This window comes from Myiozetetes cayanensis, unplaced genomic scaffold (genome assembly GCF_022539395.1).
Source record: "Myiozetetes cayanensis isolate MyiCay16 unplaced genomic scaffold, myiCay2020 scf15, whole genome shotgun sequence".
Taxonomy (NCBI): Eukaryota; Metazoa; Chordata; class Aves; order Passeriformes; family Tyrannidae; genus Myiozetetes; species Myiozetetes cayanensis.
In genome coordinates, this window is record NW_026087159.1 from 5,345,812 (window position 1) to 5,360,855 (window position 15,044).

At 48.8% G+C, this 15,044-nt stretch overlaps 2 protein-coding genes across 2 annotated transcripts in view; one reads left to right on the forward strand and one right to left on the reverse strand.

Annotated features, from left to right (window-relative positions):
- Positions 1-15,044, reverse strand: part of BRS3 (bombesin receptor subtype 3) — a 478,452-nt gene that overhangs the window by 397,256 nt on the left and 66,152 nt on the right. The gene's annotated exons all lie outside the window — the stretch shown is intronic.
- ARHGEF6 (Rac/Cdc42 guanine nucleotide exchange factor 6) overlaps positions 1-15,044 on the forward strand; it is a 39,791-nt gene that overhangs the window by 22,247 nt on the left and 2,500 nt on the right. Inside the window, 13 exon segments of the mRNA XM_050310673.1 lie at positions 448-532; positions 534-587; positions 2,011-2,070; positions 4,198-4,344; positions 5,170-5,256; positions 6,191-6,269; positions 7,122-7,255; positions 7,536-7,661; positions 10,452-10,472; positions 11,281-11,374; positions 12,477-12,566; positions 13,292-13,391; positions 14,220-14,274. Of these exon segments, the coding sequence (XP_050166630.1) occupies positions 448-532; positions 534-587; positions 2,011-2,070; positions 4,198-4,344; positions 5,170-5,256; positions 6,191-6,269; positions 7,122-7,255; positions 7,536-7,661; positions 10,452-10,472; positions 11,281-11,374; positions 12,477-12,566; positions 13,292-13,391; positions 14,220-14,274 (1,132 nt within the window).

A 15,044-nucleotide genomic window follows, 5' to 3' on the forward strand; every position in this document is an offset into this window, starting at 1 on the left:
AAATGTGCTGACACACACACAAGCCATGTTTTCTGGAGTGATGGACGTGCTAACACCTGCGTCACGGCTCCCAGCAGGGTCCCAGCATGTTGCTGCACCAGCCTCTGCAGTCCACACTGTCCACCAGACACCTGGCCCTGTGCCATCTCTCTGTGCCCAGGGACCAGCTGCTGGCACTGATGTATCCCAGGGGCTGTGCATTCCAACACCTGCAGCCACACAGCATCCTCCCCTGCATCCCTGGGGAGCTTGGCTGGAAGCTCACAGCTCCCTGCCTGCCCTACTGGGTTGATGAGGGGTGCTCGAAGGGGAGGCTGGGCTGCCCTTAAAAAGGCACAGCTCAGAGCAGGGCCTGGCCATCAGGAGAGAGCGTGGGAGGCAGCAAACACAGCCCTCAGTGGTGCGAGCCCTCCTCGTCTTTGTTGTTGTTGTCATCTCTATTTATAGTGATGAGCTGGAGAAGTTCATGGAGAGCCAGGGCGCGGCCAACCCAGGAATTCTCATCCTAACCACGAGCCTCAGCAAACCCTTCCGTGAGGCTGGATAAATACGTGACACTGCTGCAGGAGCTGGAGCGGCACATGGAGGTAGGTGGGATGTGGGGCTGCTGGGCAGACTCTGCCCCTTGGTGCTGCCAGAGCTGCCCTCTGAGCTGCAAGAGGCACCAATCTGCCCTTTGGTATTTAAGCACCATGTGGCTAAAGGTACTTACCACCTCTCCAAGGAGATGCCCCACTTCCCCAGGACATTATCCACCTTTCAGGTTAAAAGTGGGAAAGCAGTGGAGGAGTCAGGGGGAAGTTGAGGGAAGGCATTGCCTGCTCTTCACCTCAGCCCTTCCTCAAAGATGGGCCATTTCCAGCACAAGTAAAAGCAGAGTTCAGGGTTGGGCTACAGCTGGTATTTGTTTGCACAGCGGGTAATAAATCAGAGTTTTTATTATCGTTTGATGAGATTCCTAAGCCTGGCCACTCGTTCCTGTGGCTCACAGGCGCATTCCTGCCCCTCGCCTCAGGCTTGTGCTCCTGAGTGGAGGCAGAGCTGCACAGACAGACGTACATCTGGCAGCCAGCACAGACACGGGGGCGGAGGAGCAAGTCCTGGGAGCAGGGAGAGCAGCCCAGGGGCACGGAGACTTCCTTGGCAAGTGGCAGATTGGCTTCAGGACATTCCTTCCCTCAGGGAATGTAGAGATCTCTGCTGCTGGAGCTCTCCAAATCTCGGGGGTGGTGCAAGGGGGTGAAGAAAACAGAAGTAACAGTCTATTTTTAATCAGGTTTGCTTTTCCCCCCCTTCCTGTTTTAATTACCAGTTAATTACTCAGCACACTTATCCATGACCATTCAAATCCACAACCCAGCCAAAGGATTAAAACCTCTGTGCTTGAGCCAGGGGTATCTCTGCATAGGAGAGGGCATGAGGGTCTGCAGGGTAGGCACACACCTGTCCCACTCTCACCTGGCTTAGCTGAGCTGCAGCCACCATGCCCATGCAGGGACAGCGTGCTCTTTGCAGGATGCTGTAAGCAGTGGATTTGAGGACACACACATCACCTGTTTCTCTTAGTTTCTAAGATGAGTGTGGGAGTTTTGTTGCATGAATCAGTAGGGCTGAGGTTTAAGCTGTGATGCCGTGGGAAGAGCATGGATGTATGCAGTATAGATGTATGCAGTGTGGATGTATTGTACCACAGCATTCCCTGCACTGCTGCTCAGCTGGTGATGGGCAGGTGCGCCCAGGGCAGCCCTTGTCCCACATTCCAGGCTGAGCATCATTAAATTGGTATCACCAAACTGAGTAGCTGCTTTCAGCCATGCCACGTTGAAGTGGATGGTGGGGAAGGTACCTGGGGGGACTGTGGCCCCCTCCTGTTGCCTGCACCTTCAGCCCCACAGCCCTGGTGTACTAGGACAGTGGTGCTGCTCAGGGTGGGTGATGCTCAGGGTGGGTGATGCTCAGGGTGGGTCCTGCTGCTGCTGCTGGCTGAGGTATTTTCTCTCCCTTCACTAGGAGGCGCATCCAGATCATGAAGAGGTTTTGAAAGCCGTCACATCCTTCAAGTCCCTTGTGGTAGGTGGCAATTCTTAAAATAGAGCGCTCCATTTCAGGGCTGCATTTCACTAAGAGTGAGTCAAGCCTGACATTTGTCTCCTCATTAGAAAGAAAGGTCTTTTGGAATGGAAAAGATGGGTTATAAAGAATACTAATTTCAACTTTCAAGCCTAGAGCTGCTCCTCTGGGTGTGTGTTTTGGCAATTGCACTCTGGCTCTGTGGTCCCACAGCAGAGATGGCAAATCTCTGTCTTTCTTCTCCCCTGTTGAAAGCCACGTGTGGACAATGGTGGCAGCGGGGTCCCTTTCATCTCCTTTTGCCTCCATTCCCTAATCATTTGCCACCTGAAACTAGAGCACCCCTTGCTCATTGAGGTGAGCTGGGAAAGGTTAACACGGCTGTGACTGACTCAAATGCTGGTGCAGCAGAAAATTCCCCTCTGAGCCCATTGAGTAACTCTTGGTTTTGTTGAGGTTTGCTCACGGACACTGGGACACTTTGACCACATTGCAGGTAACTTGTGGCTCAGAATGGGAACAGAGCACAGGGATGAGTCAGAGATAACAAACCTATTTCTGTGAGCTGTGTTACCTGCACCCCTCAAAGTCCTGCTGCACTGAGATGAAACAGAGGGGGGAAAGCCATCCATGTGCACAAAGGTTTTACCCGGAAAAGCTTTTTTCGGTTATTAAAAAGGCTTTAGTCTCTCTTGCTTTGTAGCCACTGCCTTTCACTATAACCACTCCAGTTGTGGTCCAACTTCCTTCCTTAGCACAACAGATGCCAGTTTTCGGTGTTTAGCAGTGCAGATGAAAGATAGGGAGGAGAAAGTTCATAGAAAACAGGAAAGGGCGATCATGTTGCGTTTACTTAGAAAAACTCATCTCCCTTTTATTCTGGTAGCTGATAGGGGAATAACTCAGTTAAATTACAAGGTGTCATTAATCTTTAGGAAATCTCGTAAGCGATGAACGGGTTTACTTGAAATGTGTACTTGGGTGATGAGTAATGTCATTATGACACAACTGAAGAGGTTCAGTGTGGATTTGAGGTTACACAGGCAGAGATGCCCCTTGCCATGGACACGTGGTCCTGTTACAGGACCAGGGAGGCTCCCAAGCATGGGCAGAGAGGGACCACAGAGCCACTGTGATTCACAGTGGTGCCCCTGTGTAGGCTGCAACGAACTGGTGTGGCTTTTATTTGGATTTGCATCCTGGGGACATTGGTTTGGGACACTTGGGATGCCATCAAAACATGCAACAGTTGTAAGACCAGAGGAAGCCCCCACAGTTTGGTTCAAATGCGTGTGTTTCCAGAACAGACCCAATGCAGCCTCTCTCTTCGAAGACCTGGGTAGTCGAAGAGTTTGTGTGAAACTAAGGTGTAAAGCAGGAAAATCTCTGTCAGGAAAAGGGGTTTGGAAAAAACCAAGCAGCTGGTGAAAACTGAGCCTGGTTTTAGCTTTGCAGCAATTTTCCCCGTTGGCAGAGTGGTCAGTTAAAGGAAGTTTTGCTTGGATTTGCAGGACTGTCTTTGCTCAGTCAGCACTGTCCTCTGCTTGCTGAGAGCTGCTGAGGGACTGGCCACTCCGTGGAGCTCCTCCAGTCCCCAGCTGCCGAACATTGGTGTAGTCTTTTCAATTACAGCACTTTCAGTAGATTATTTTTGTGCCACTCTACAGCACCACTGAGTCCCGCTTTTGGGCTTGCAGATTTTGGTTAGAAAATATCCACCCATCTGATTCTTGGGGACTTTGCATTGCTGCAAATACAACTCTGCCGTTTGGACAAAATGGGCAAAATCTCTCTAAGCAGTAGCAAAATTAGAGAAATTTAACTCTGCAGCTGTCTTGGTTTGGAAAATGTGACCCTGTACTCTCAGAGGTAGGGCTGGCTTGGAAAGAAAAGTTTACTCAGTGCAGTTTGCAATTTCTTTGACATTTGAACATAGTCATTACTTCATAAATCACTAGGGTGTGATTTTTTTAACAAACTTGGTGTAATAGAGCCAAAAGAGGCTTTCCTGATCCCTGACTTGACCAGCCCTGAGCCTGCAGAGCTGTGGGAGTGTTGCTGGTGAAACTGGGGTGGTTTGGGTTTGTGCCTGCCCTTCAGCTAACGGAGCTCTGCTGTGATTCCCAGTCACAATGCCAGGAGCTGAGGAAGAGGAAACAGCTCGAGCTGCAGATCCTTTCTGAATCCATCCAACGCTGGGAAGGGGAGGACATAAAAACAATGGGAAACATCATCTACATGTCCCAGGTTATGGTGCAGTGTGGGGGAAGTGAGGTGAGTGAAGTCAGGTCCTTCTGCTGACTAAAGGCATTGTGTCCAAATACCCCCTTGCTTTCAGGATCAGTGATGTAGGGCAGCAGCTCCTCTCACTCCAGGCCAGGGAACTGCTGACAAATAATGCTGATAAATAATTTTACTTTGGGAAGAGCTGTGCAGTGGGACTTTGCACATCTTTGGAATGAGTCAGACACCCTGGGAGTTTAGCTTCAGGCATTTGGTGTTGCATTTTTGAAGCAAAAAAAGTATCTCTGTGTCATAAAGCACATTAATTTCCATCTTTCTCCTCTGTGTCTTACTCTGAGAAAGGAGAGTGACTTGAAAAAGTCCTGTGCCTAGCACAGTGGCTCCTGTGACATCCCAGTCCAGAGTTGAATGTGCTTTGGAAGTAACTGAAGGGATTCCTGTGCTCCTGGTCCTAATGTGTTGCACCAGTGCTTGCCACCACCTTCCCCAGTGGTGTTAAAGCAGTGCATGCTGCAGTGTGGTGTGGGAAGGTGCCTGTTATCACTGAATTTCTTGATGTAGCAACTTTTCCCTGAGAAGACCTGTAATGCAGGTTTGGGATGTGAGATGCTGGGAGGCATAACGTCTTCTGAGATGCTCTGCAGTGATTGGAAGGGGATTAGCAGGATGCAGACAAAAATCTTATGCAGGAAAAACTAGTACAGAAATAAGATGCTGAAAATTTAAAAACCCCAAATAGTTGGTTTGGGGGTGATCTGACAGGCTGTGATTCCAGCTGCAACAGGTTCGGCTTGCTGGAGGCAGGTGCTTGCGATGCATTGCAGACTGGACTAACCTAAATTCTTATCCCTGCAGGAGAAAGAAGAGCGGTATTTCTTGTTGTTTTCCAACGTTTTGCTGATGCTGTCTGCAAGCCCACGGATGAGTGGGTTCATCTATCAGGTAGGCATGCTTAATTTGAAGTTGCAAGGCATTTGGCGTGGAAATCAGATAGCTCTTATCAAATTCAAATCCTCTGCGTCCTTCAAACTCTCTGTTGTGATGCAAATGCCCCAGCCTGGGAAACCAGGGCTTGGTTTTACCGTGGGTGCCAGGACTTTCAGTGCCTTTGTCCTGCCAAGTGGTTAAGCAGCATTTGGTGAGTGAATGCTGTGAAATTAGGAAAAAACAACCCTCATGTTGTCCTGTGTGCTGTTGTGTATGTGAGGTGTCCTGATCCAGCTGTCCACACAACCAGCCATCTGACTCTCAGTGAATATTTCACTACTATAAAGCCCACTGTAAAGAGCCCAAAGTTTCCACTCCATGGGCTACCCCAAAACTGCATTTCTCATGTTTCACCATTTGAATGGCTGGAATCAGGCTGTTGGGAGCTTGGCTTTTCTCCAGCTGTCTGAAACCATCAATACTGTCAGGAAAGGGCTGCTCTTGTGTTGATGTGTCATTTGTCACAGAAAGGGAGATGGGAAAGATTTGGGAAGGATTTCACTGGGTTTTCTGACTTGACCCACTAGTGGGAGTAAGGTTAGCAGGCAGTTCAGCATGCAAATCAGAGGGACAGGGAAGGCTTTCAGGAAAAACAGGGGAAGTTGATCCTTTTGACTTAACTGTAAAAAGGGTTTGCTTTGAGTGAAGGGAAAGGGCGGCAGATGAGCCGGAATGACTCAGTTGTCATGGGAGCCGCATCTCCGGGGTTTGACCTAGTTGTGCGGGGAAATCTAGATCCATACATTAAAGGAGACTCTTCCTGCAGTCTGAGGCTTCACAAATTAGTTTTAAATGGCGATTCCCAAAGAGAAGGGAATCAGCAGGAACAAGCAGAACAACGCCTGCTGGGAAGCACATGCAGGCACTGACTCCTCTTCAATTCTCCCAGGGAAAGATGCCTTTGACGGGAATGACGCTGACAAAGCTGGAAGATGCTGAAGGGAATGAGCACATGTTTGAAATCGCAGGTCAGTAGGGCCCCTCCCTGGAGCCGTCCTCCCAGTCGAAACAGCAGTTGCCACTGGAAGTACTGGTCCTCCTTCCTGCATCATGCTCTTCTTCTTGCTCTTTTACCATGTGTTGTCTGAGTTTCTGAGCAACCTCCTCCCAGTGCCCTTGAGCTCTGATTCTGGCTGCTTTTGGAGGCTGGAGTGTTTTGTATGGGACAAATCCCCCACCCCAGTAGCACTGCTCTGGGCTGTGTGCCCCGTCTGTGTCCAGCATTTGTCCTGTGCAGCTCTGAGCACCTCATTTATTGACAGATTAGCAGCTCTGGTCATCAGGGAGCTTTCCTAGTGTTCCTCTCATTTTTACCCTTCAGTGTATCTCATTACTATACACAGCCATTCATGCTCAGTGCCTGGGCTGCAGTGCAGCTGTCTGCGCTGGTGGCATTTGGTGTCAGGGTTCTGTTAATCAGGGAAATGTCATGTTTGCTTACTTTCAACATTAAGTAATCCTCAAACATTCATCTCACTAGTTCCCTTAGCCTTTCTGTGCAGTTCCCACTCTGGCTGTCAGTGGTTGCCTGGAGCAGGGCAGGCAGTCACATCATCAGTGTAGATGTGGTGCTTAGAGGCACAATGTAGTGGTGGACCCGGCAGTGCTGGGTTAATGGTTGGACTCAATGATCTTAGGGGTCTTTTCCAACCTTAATACTTCTGTGATTCTATGTTTCTATCTTTGCCCTGGCCTTTTTGCAGCCATTGGGCTGTGCAAACTGAGGAGCCGCTTGCTGCTGCCCTGAGCTGATCTCACCCCGTGTTTCCTCCTGGGTCTCTACTGTTTGAAAAAGTCAGTTATTTAACCCTCTGCCACAGGGAACATGACAGAGCGGATCACTGTGTCCTGCAGCACCAGCCAGGACTTGCACGAATGGCTTGACCACTTGCAGAGGCTGACCAAAGGGACGTGCAGCACCGTCTCCAAGACGCAGTCCTGGAGCCCTCACTCGGTAAGTGTCACCTCTCTGCTGCCCGGGCTCCTCGGTGCAGCCTGAGCTCTCTGTTTCAGCAATGCACCCTGGCACTGAGGTAACATCACCGCTGTAAGACACATCCTGCAGTTTTGTGTGTAACCATGTCACGTTTGTACCATTTTACATGTATCCTGCCCTATTTTTGTTGCAGCTTAGACATCTCAGAGTTCACGATGAACGCTTGTCCATCCTGCTCTGCTTCTCTATGTTGTTTTGTGGTTAACAGTCTTTGTTTGCTTCTCATCTATTTTCTCAGACATTTAGTTCAGCTGGGCAGATCCGTGGACCTCTGGAACCGCCCAAGATCCTGAAGCCCTGGAGCTTGAGCTGCCTCCGTCCTGCTCCTCCACTCAGACCGTCGGCAGCGCTGAGTTACAAGGAGGTAATCATCCCACCTGCCTGTGCAGGACCCTTATTTCATACAATCCCTAGGGCTTGTGTCCAGTTTTCTTATGCCATAGTGAGGGCACAGAGGTGTGGGTTCTTGGGGATGTTGGGAGAAATGACTCTGCCAGGTTTGGCCGCAGTCCTGCAATGGATGCTGGTTGGTGTGCCGGGCTTTGTGCTACAAGGGATTCACGAGCACATGTGTTTGAAGGTTGGATGTTTGCTGTTGGCCGCTGTAGCCAGTGCCCTCGGCTGCTGGATGTCACCAGTCCCGTAGCAGGGTGTCCCATCAAGCGCTGTCCTTTGGCAGTGCCATGGTGGAGCTGTCTCCTCTCCTCCTCCTGCCTTGGTCTGAGCTGTGGGTTGGGAGCCGGCTCCCTGCTGGGATGTATTCCAGCTCCAGCCGTAGCAGCGGCTCAGCATTGCGTGATTGAGAAGCAACGCTGCACCAAGAGGAAGAGGCAGAAGGCCTGCTCATGTTTCTTGTGTCTTTCACCGTGTTTTGGTGGCTGGAACAGGGCTCTCTGCAGCAGCCATGGGCCTTGACCCTCCTTCGCCGCCCAGCCCAGTGTTTTACACAGCGATGCCCTGCTGGGAGGCAGCAGCCCGAGCGATCGCTTCCCCTGCAGGAACCCCAAGCCTCGGAGCTCGGAGGAGGTGTGGGGAAACCCAAAATACAGCCCAGCTCTGATTCTCACCCCACACCACAAATGTGGTGCTCTTCTTCCCTACCTCGTGTTAAACTTTTGGGATTACTCACCAGTAACTTGGGTAACGTTCCCCTTACTGAGTGAGCACTCTGGATCTGAGTCAGATGCCTTTCTTGGTACAGCAGCCCTGGGAGTGTCACTGCCCATGCTCCCAGTGGGGATGGGCATGGGGAGGGTGTCTTGGGCCCCCTCACCCCACTGGCACTCAGGGATGGAAAGCCAGGGGCCTGTGGGTCCACTGATTCAGATAGAGATTTTAGGTAGGCTCATCATATTTTGTTGCATTTTATTTCTTAAAATTTGTAAAAGAACGCATTTCAGTTTGGAAACTAAATTGTTCAAATACCAGCTGAGCAGGCTGAAAATGACCTGTAATCTTTGCATGGTCCAAGTCCCTTACAGAGGCTAAACCGTTTCTTGCTTGCGTGGTGAATTAAAATATAGGAAGAGGCTTGAGGTAGAGGAGAAATTTTTCTGTGTGAAAAACCACAGATTGAGTGGTATGATTAATACTACAGTCCTTTACAGTTTCTTGTCCCCTGCCACACATAGCAGGAGTTAAACTCTGTGTCACAACCAGGAGAGAGGTTTTTGCCATAGAGGCCGAGCAGGCGGGGAGCCCCGAGGGGCGGAACGCTGGATGGTATCCTGTGAGTTGTCAAAGGACCAAAAATGTCGTTTTCATGGGAACAGGCTGTGCTGGCCAGTTGGTGGAGAACCAAAGACCAACATGTCCAGCAGATCTGGGCAGGCATAGCCTGGTATTCAGTCAGTCCAGTCTGAGGCCCCCTCTCAGGGGAGGAACTCGTGGACATGAACCTGCGATGACAAATGGGAAATAAGTTCTGTTGTCCCAAGCAGATCCTCATCTGCCTCATTCCTCCCTCTGGGGTGCTCAGTCACTAAAGGGGAAACCGTATTCCACTGTATTTTATTTTATTTTTTTTTTAATGTAGGGCCCAAAATAAACTGTGCAAACAGCTCCATGCAAGTCACCTTTCTATAATGAAGATAAAATAAAGTAATACAAACTTTAAGATTATTTACAGGGAAGCGAGTGGCAGAGTTTGATTAAAAGATTAGAGCTTTTCAGACATCCATGTTACTTTAATTGGCTTCTGGTAGTGTAGGACGGGATGGCACAGTCTTGTGCATTTCCTCATACCTTGCTGTGCTCAGGAAACCCCAGACCCTGCTTGCGTACTGCACCTCACTCTTGTTATTTCCATTGAAATTGGGTAATTTTTCCTGTTCTGTTTCCAGTAATCATTTGAAATAACAGAACAGGTAAGTTCTGTGGGTAAAACAGTGTGTTTGGATTCAGGTTAGCAAAGGAAAAAAGATTTACCCATCATTTCTTCTACCGCCTTTTTTTTTTTTTTTTAAATTGGTTGATTTGCATTAAGTGAAAGATTTATAACATCAGGATTCAGGATTTTGCTGGTTAGACCTGCAGGAGAGCTGTGTGGCTCCCTGGACAGAACATCCCAGGGAGGGAACCCTCCACAGGGTGTGTAGGGAGCTCCCCATCCTGCCAGCAGAGCAGGGAGATGCTGCAGCGCTGATGCCTGATGTATTCAGTTCTCCAGCGAGGCTGACAAGTCTCCTTTGAGAAGATGCAGTCCTTGGAGGCTGTCACGAGGGTGGGCAGAGCATCCTGCCATCCTGGCTGGGGTTGAGGCCAGCAGGACTGGTGTTGAGCATGGGGCCAGACCCCGAGCTGCTCCCCAGGGCTTGAATGGAGCCAGACACACAGGGGTCCTGCATTTGTAAGCATCATTTTAGGCAACCAACATCCACAGACACCTGCTACTAACAGGAGGCATGTTCTCTATGTGTTTAGAGTGTATTAATGCCCACTTGCCATGCATTTCACATGTAATTTTTTTCAGTTTTGCATGACACCGTGCTCCTTTGCATGTTGGTAGTGCTCTGAAACCAGTACGGAGGGTTTGCTGCTTTAATCGCAAGACTAACATTTAAATGTGTTTTAGAATTGTGGATTTAATGGACTTGGTCAATAAAATCATCAGTCTCTCACACTCATCTTCTCTTTCTTTGCATATTCATTGTAGAGGATGTCTTATATCTTAAAGGTAAGGGTAGATACATCTCTTTGGCTTATCGTGGCAAAGAATGCTTGTTCCTGTTCATGCTTCTCATGCTTGCATGACCCTAATTTTGCCTGGCTGGATCAGTATTGTGAGAGTCAGTAGCAACTGGCAAATATATTTTGAGATAGCTCTCAGGAAGGATTTAGTGTTATGGTACTTAAACTTCCTGGCATGCCTCTTCTCCTGCTTTAAATCCCTATTGCATGTAACCTACTAATACACTAATTCTCTCCAAATCAGCAAGACTTGTAACTGAGAGAAGGAGATAAAAGCTTGTGTTTCTTACTCATGGAGTCATAGCAAACACTAACTTTGTGTGTGTTTGTTTGTTCTCTGTGTATGTGTGTGGGGGATTTATACTCTCAAGCAAATTGTGGGCATTTAGAAGCAGTGTTATTTGCCAACTCTTATATTAGAAATCAAACCAATGGAATAAACAACATTTTAGGGTTTCCTAACACAGACCACAGAGCTGGTAAGCAGACTAAAAGTGCTATGAATGCAACAGAGTTCTTTGGCTAAAGGATTTTAGGCATGGGTTGAATTTGGTAGAGGAGCCTATCCTGGCCCAGCCCTGCAGGTGCAATTCCCACTGCTGTTCCAGGGAGCAGTGGGTCACAACTGGCACACGGAGAAGGCAAACCCCATCACTTTCCCCAACGTGTATCGTTGTCTGCTTTGTAGTTCTGTAACGTGTTGTGTGTAACACAGATCACTGCACCGGCTGCGCTGCTCCGCTGTCAGAGCTGCCTGTGGGTCTGGGTAAACACAAGAGTCTGTTTCTCTGTAGGATTCCAGCAAAAGCCCCAAAACAATGAAGAAGTTTCTCCCAAAAAGGAAAACTGAAAGAAAACCGTCTGATGAAGAGTTTGTTATTCGAAAAAGTAAGTGTTGCCCAGAGAGGCTGTGGTTGCCTCATCCCTGGCAGCATTCAAGGCCAGGTTGGACGGGGCTTGGAGCAACCTGGTCCAGTGGAAGGTGACCCTGCCCATGGCAGGGGTTGAGACTGAATGATCTTTAAGGTCCCTTCCAACCCAAACCATTCTATGATTCTATTTTTCTTGTATTTCTGGAGGTTTCTGTGTTCTCAGTGATCTCCATGGGACTTTGAGAACACCCTTTCTTTATAGGCAGGGTGCTCTCATTGTGATGAGCCCACAGGCTGCTGAGCAGGGCAGGCTTCTGGAGGTGCACTGGTCCTCAGCCTCTGACAGATCCCCTCCTCCCCTCCCAGTTATGAGTGCCACACATGCCACCACCCTCCACAAGGTCACAGGTTGTGAGTGGTTTTGTTCTGGGTATGAAGCCAGGGAACTACTTACAAGTAGTTAAAAACTGCAGTAAAACTGCACATCAGGAGCCACCAAAATATGTCTGAGAGCTGGGACAAACCCTTACCTGGCCATGCCAGCAAGTCCTAGAATAGTTTACATGGGGAATCAGGGAAAAGAAAAAGCCCAAATCCTGCCAGGGTGTTCACCTGCAAAGAGGGATGTCCTGACAGCTCCTTAAAGCCCACCTGGGACATTCCTTTCATTTACATGAAAGGCTGTGGTCACCCAGGCCGTGGTCAAGCTGTAGTGTGCAGCTCTCCCTCAAAAGACAGCACTGAGGGGAGGCTGGAAATTAAGGCTTCATGTTTCCAAGCCCTGCTCTGGTGCTGCTGTACCAGAGCCCCCATACCAGGACTGCTTTGCCTCCCCGTCTCCCAGCACTGCCTGCACCCAAAGTCAGGCATTGCCCCCTGGGTTTTGCTGAAATGAGCAATCAGAATTGCATTTTCATACCAGCTAGATGTGGTGCTCAGTTCCACAAAGGCCCAAAAATGCAAGGGGCCTCAAAAGAGAATTGAACAAAGTTCCAGATAGAGTGTCAGCCAAGGAAACAACACAATCTTCTCTTAAGGGGCTTGGGAGCCAAGGCTGGGAGTGATGAGGCCAGAGCACCTTGGTTTTTGTGCCAGCTGTTGTTTGCAATGTTTTACAGGTACTGCTGCGCTGGAGGAAGATGCTCAGATCCTGAAGGTGATCGAGGCATACTGTACTGGGGCAGGCTTCCAGCAAGCTCTCAGCTCAGGTGGGCACACAACCAGATTATTTAGTTCATACTCTGCCCACAACACTGATAACCCCTCTGGGAAAAAACAGATCTTGCATCATACACCAACAAGACTCATGCTAGGAAACTGTGTGGTGCTCAGTCTTCGAGATAAGGGAGCTTTATCTGCCTGGTGGTTTAGTTGCCATTGTTTTTCTTCTAAACACAGAGAAGAAGCAGGTAGGAGGGCAGATGAGACACTGCTATTTCACCAGTGATTACCTGATGGTAATCTCAGGTTGCTTATAGCTTTAGAAAGGAAGCATGAATATTATCTCTCAATCAGCTGCATGTTTAAGAACAAGCAGCTTCATAAGAACCTATCTTAACATCTTCAACTCTGGAAATATAACTATTTATCATTGCTGCTGAGATGTCAAATTAAATCACCAAACTGTCAAATAATGGTACATTTAAAAAAGGGAGGCCACGGTTCTTCTGGGAGCTCTTGCCCCTATGGAATGGTTTCATTTATAAGTCATGATGTAACTTTAGATGCCATGAGCACTCCTGAAAACTTTCCACTTGCTGCTGTAGCTCCGGGGTGTACAAGCCTGTACTTAGCCATGGCAGGGAGCTGATGTCTCCAGCCTGCCCCAGGCTCACAGCAGAGCAGGGAGAATGAGGGCTGCTGTCTCCAGAGCAGGGTGGGCACCAGGGAAATTTCCCCTTTTTTCTTCCTGATGAACAATTCTTGTTCACAGGCTCCCGTAAAGACTCCATCCCCCAAGTCCTTCTTCCTGAGGAAGAGAAAATCATCATAGAGGAAACACGAAGCAATGGCCAGACAGTCACGGAGGAAAAGTAAGTGTGGCTGCCCTCCACCTGCAGAACCCCATGTCACTTTTAAAGGCATTAAAAACCAATGCCCTCTCCTTCTGTGTCCCCCCAGAGGAGCAGGGCTGGTGTCACTGACTGCTCTCTTAGCTCTGGCAAAGAACCACTGGGCCATTTCAGTTGCTGTTTTGTCCCTTTTAAGGGCAGAGCTGCCTTCCCAACTGCCCTGACGTGGCTGTATCCCTCTGGACACTCCCTCTGGGAGTCTGGATCCCCAGTTTATGGCTTATCCAGATGTAGCTAATGGGGTCAGGGAGGACAGAACCAAACAAGTGACTCTTTTTTTTTTAACTACTGACATGCTGGGCTGCTGCCCCATGGGAGCCTGCCTGGCACCCTGCCTGTGAGCGCTCCCAGCCTGTTCCAGAGCTTCTGCATCTGGGTGACTGTGTTGATCTGCTCCCTTCCAACCCAGATGGTGCATTCCTTTCATGTTTGTTTTTTTGCAGCATAACCTCAAGGAATCAAGGCTGCTTTACAAAAGATTCTCAGGCATTTCCATGTTTAAAGACATTGTTATTTATTGCTGTAGCATAAACAAGGAAGCCAAAGCCACAGACCATTGTTGATAACTTAAGAACAGCAGAACAGGGTATTAAAGTTTGAGAAAAGAGCCCTGAGTTTTGGACCAGTAGCCTATAAATGCTCCTGTTTCCAGAGTCCCTTTACAGGCAGCAGCAGCCTGATGCTTGTGAAGCAGAAGCTGGAAGTGCCTTCCCAGTCAGTGCCTGGGTCATGACAGCTCCTGTGCTGTCACTGCTTCCCTGCACACCAACTCTTCTTTTTTTTTTTCAGGAGCCTTGTTGACACAGTTTATGCACTGAAAGATGAAGTCAAAGAGCTAAAGCAGGTAATTGGAGTGGGATTGTTTGTGTTGGGAGTTGAGGTAAAAAAGCCAGTCAGGCTGTGCTGGGTCATCTTTGACTGGTCGGTGCCCAGGAAATGTCCTGCTGATGCTGGTCCCACCCTGCAGCTCCCTGAATGAACATTAGTTTTCTTCTGGTTTAGCTCCTTCAATCACAGAATCATAGAATCTTCAAGGCTTTAAAACACCTTGAAGAGGTGTTGCACCTTGAGTGCAACTGTCAACCCAGCACCACCACCACATTCACCACTAAACCACGTTCACAAGTGCCACATCCACGCATTCTATGAACAGTTCCAGGAATGGTGACTCCGCCACTTCCCTGTTCCAGTGCTTGACAACCCTTTCTGTGGAGAAGTTTTTCCTAATATCCAGTCTAAACGTCCCCTGGCACAACTGGAGGCCATTTCCTCTCATCCTCCATGCAATTACTTGAGCACCAAAAACAGCAGGAGGGAAGGAGTAGCTGGTCTTGTGTAAACATGAAACTTTCCCCCTATTCAAAAAGCTATTTCAACTTGACTGTCCATTTATAGGGGTCTGGTGGATACCAGTTTACGTAGACTCAGAGAAAATACATCCTCCTCCCTTCAGCCCCAAGTCTGGAGGTGGGAGAAACCACCCCAGGAGAAGAGGGTTGAACAACCCAGGCTAAAATTACATTTCCAGGAGGATGTTCCTTTCTGCTTAAAGTCTGGGGACTTTTTGTCTGTGAGGTAGTAAGGATCTGTTTGGGTTCATTGTGGTCCAGTCCA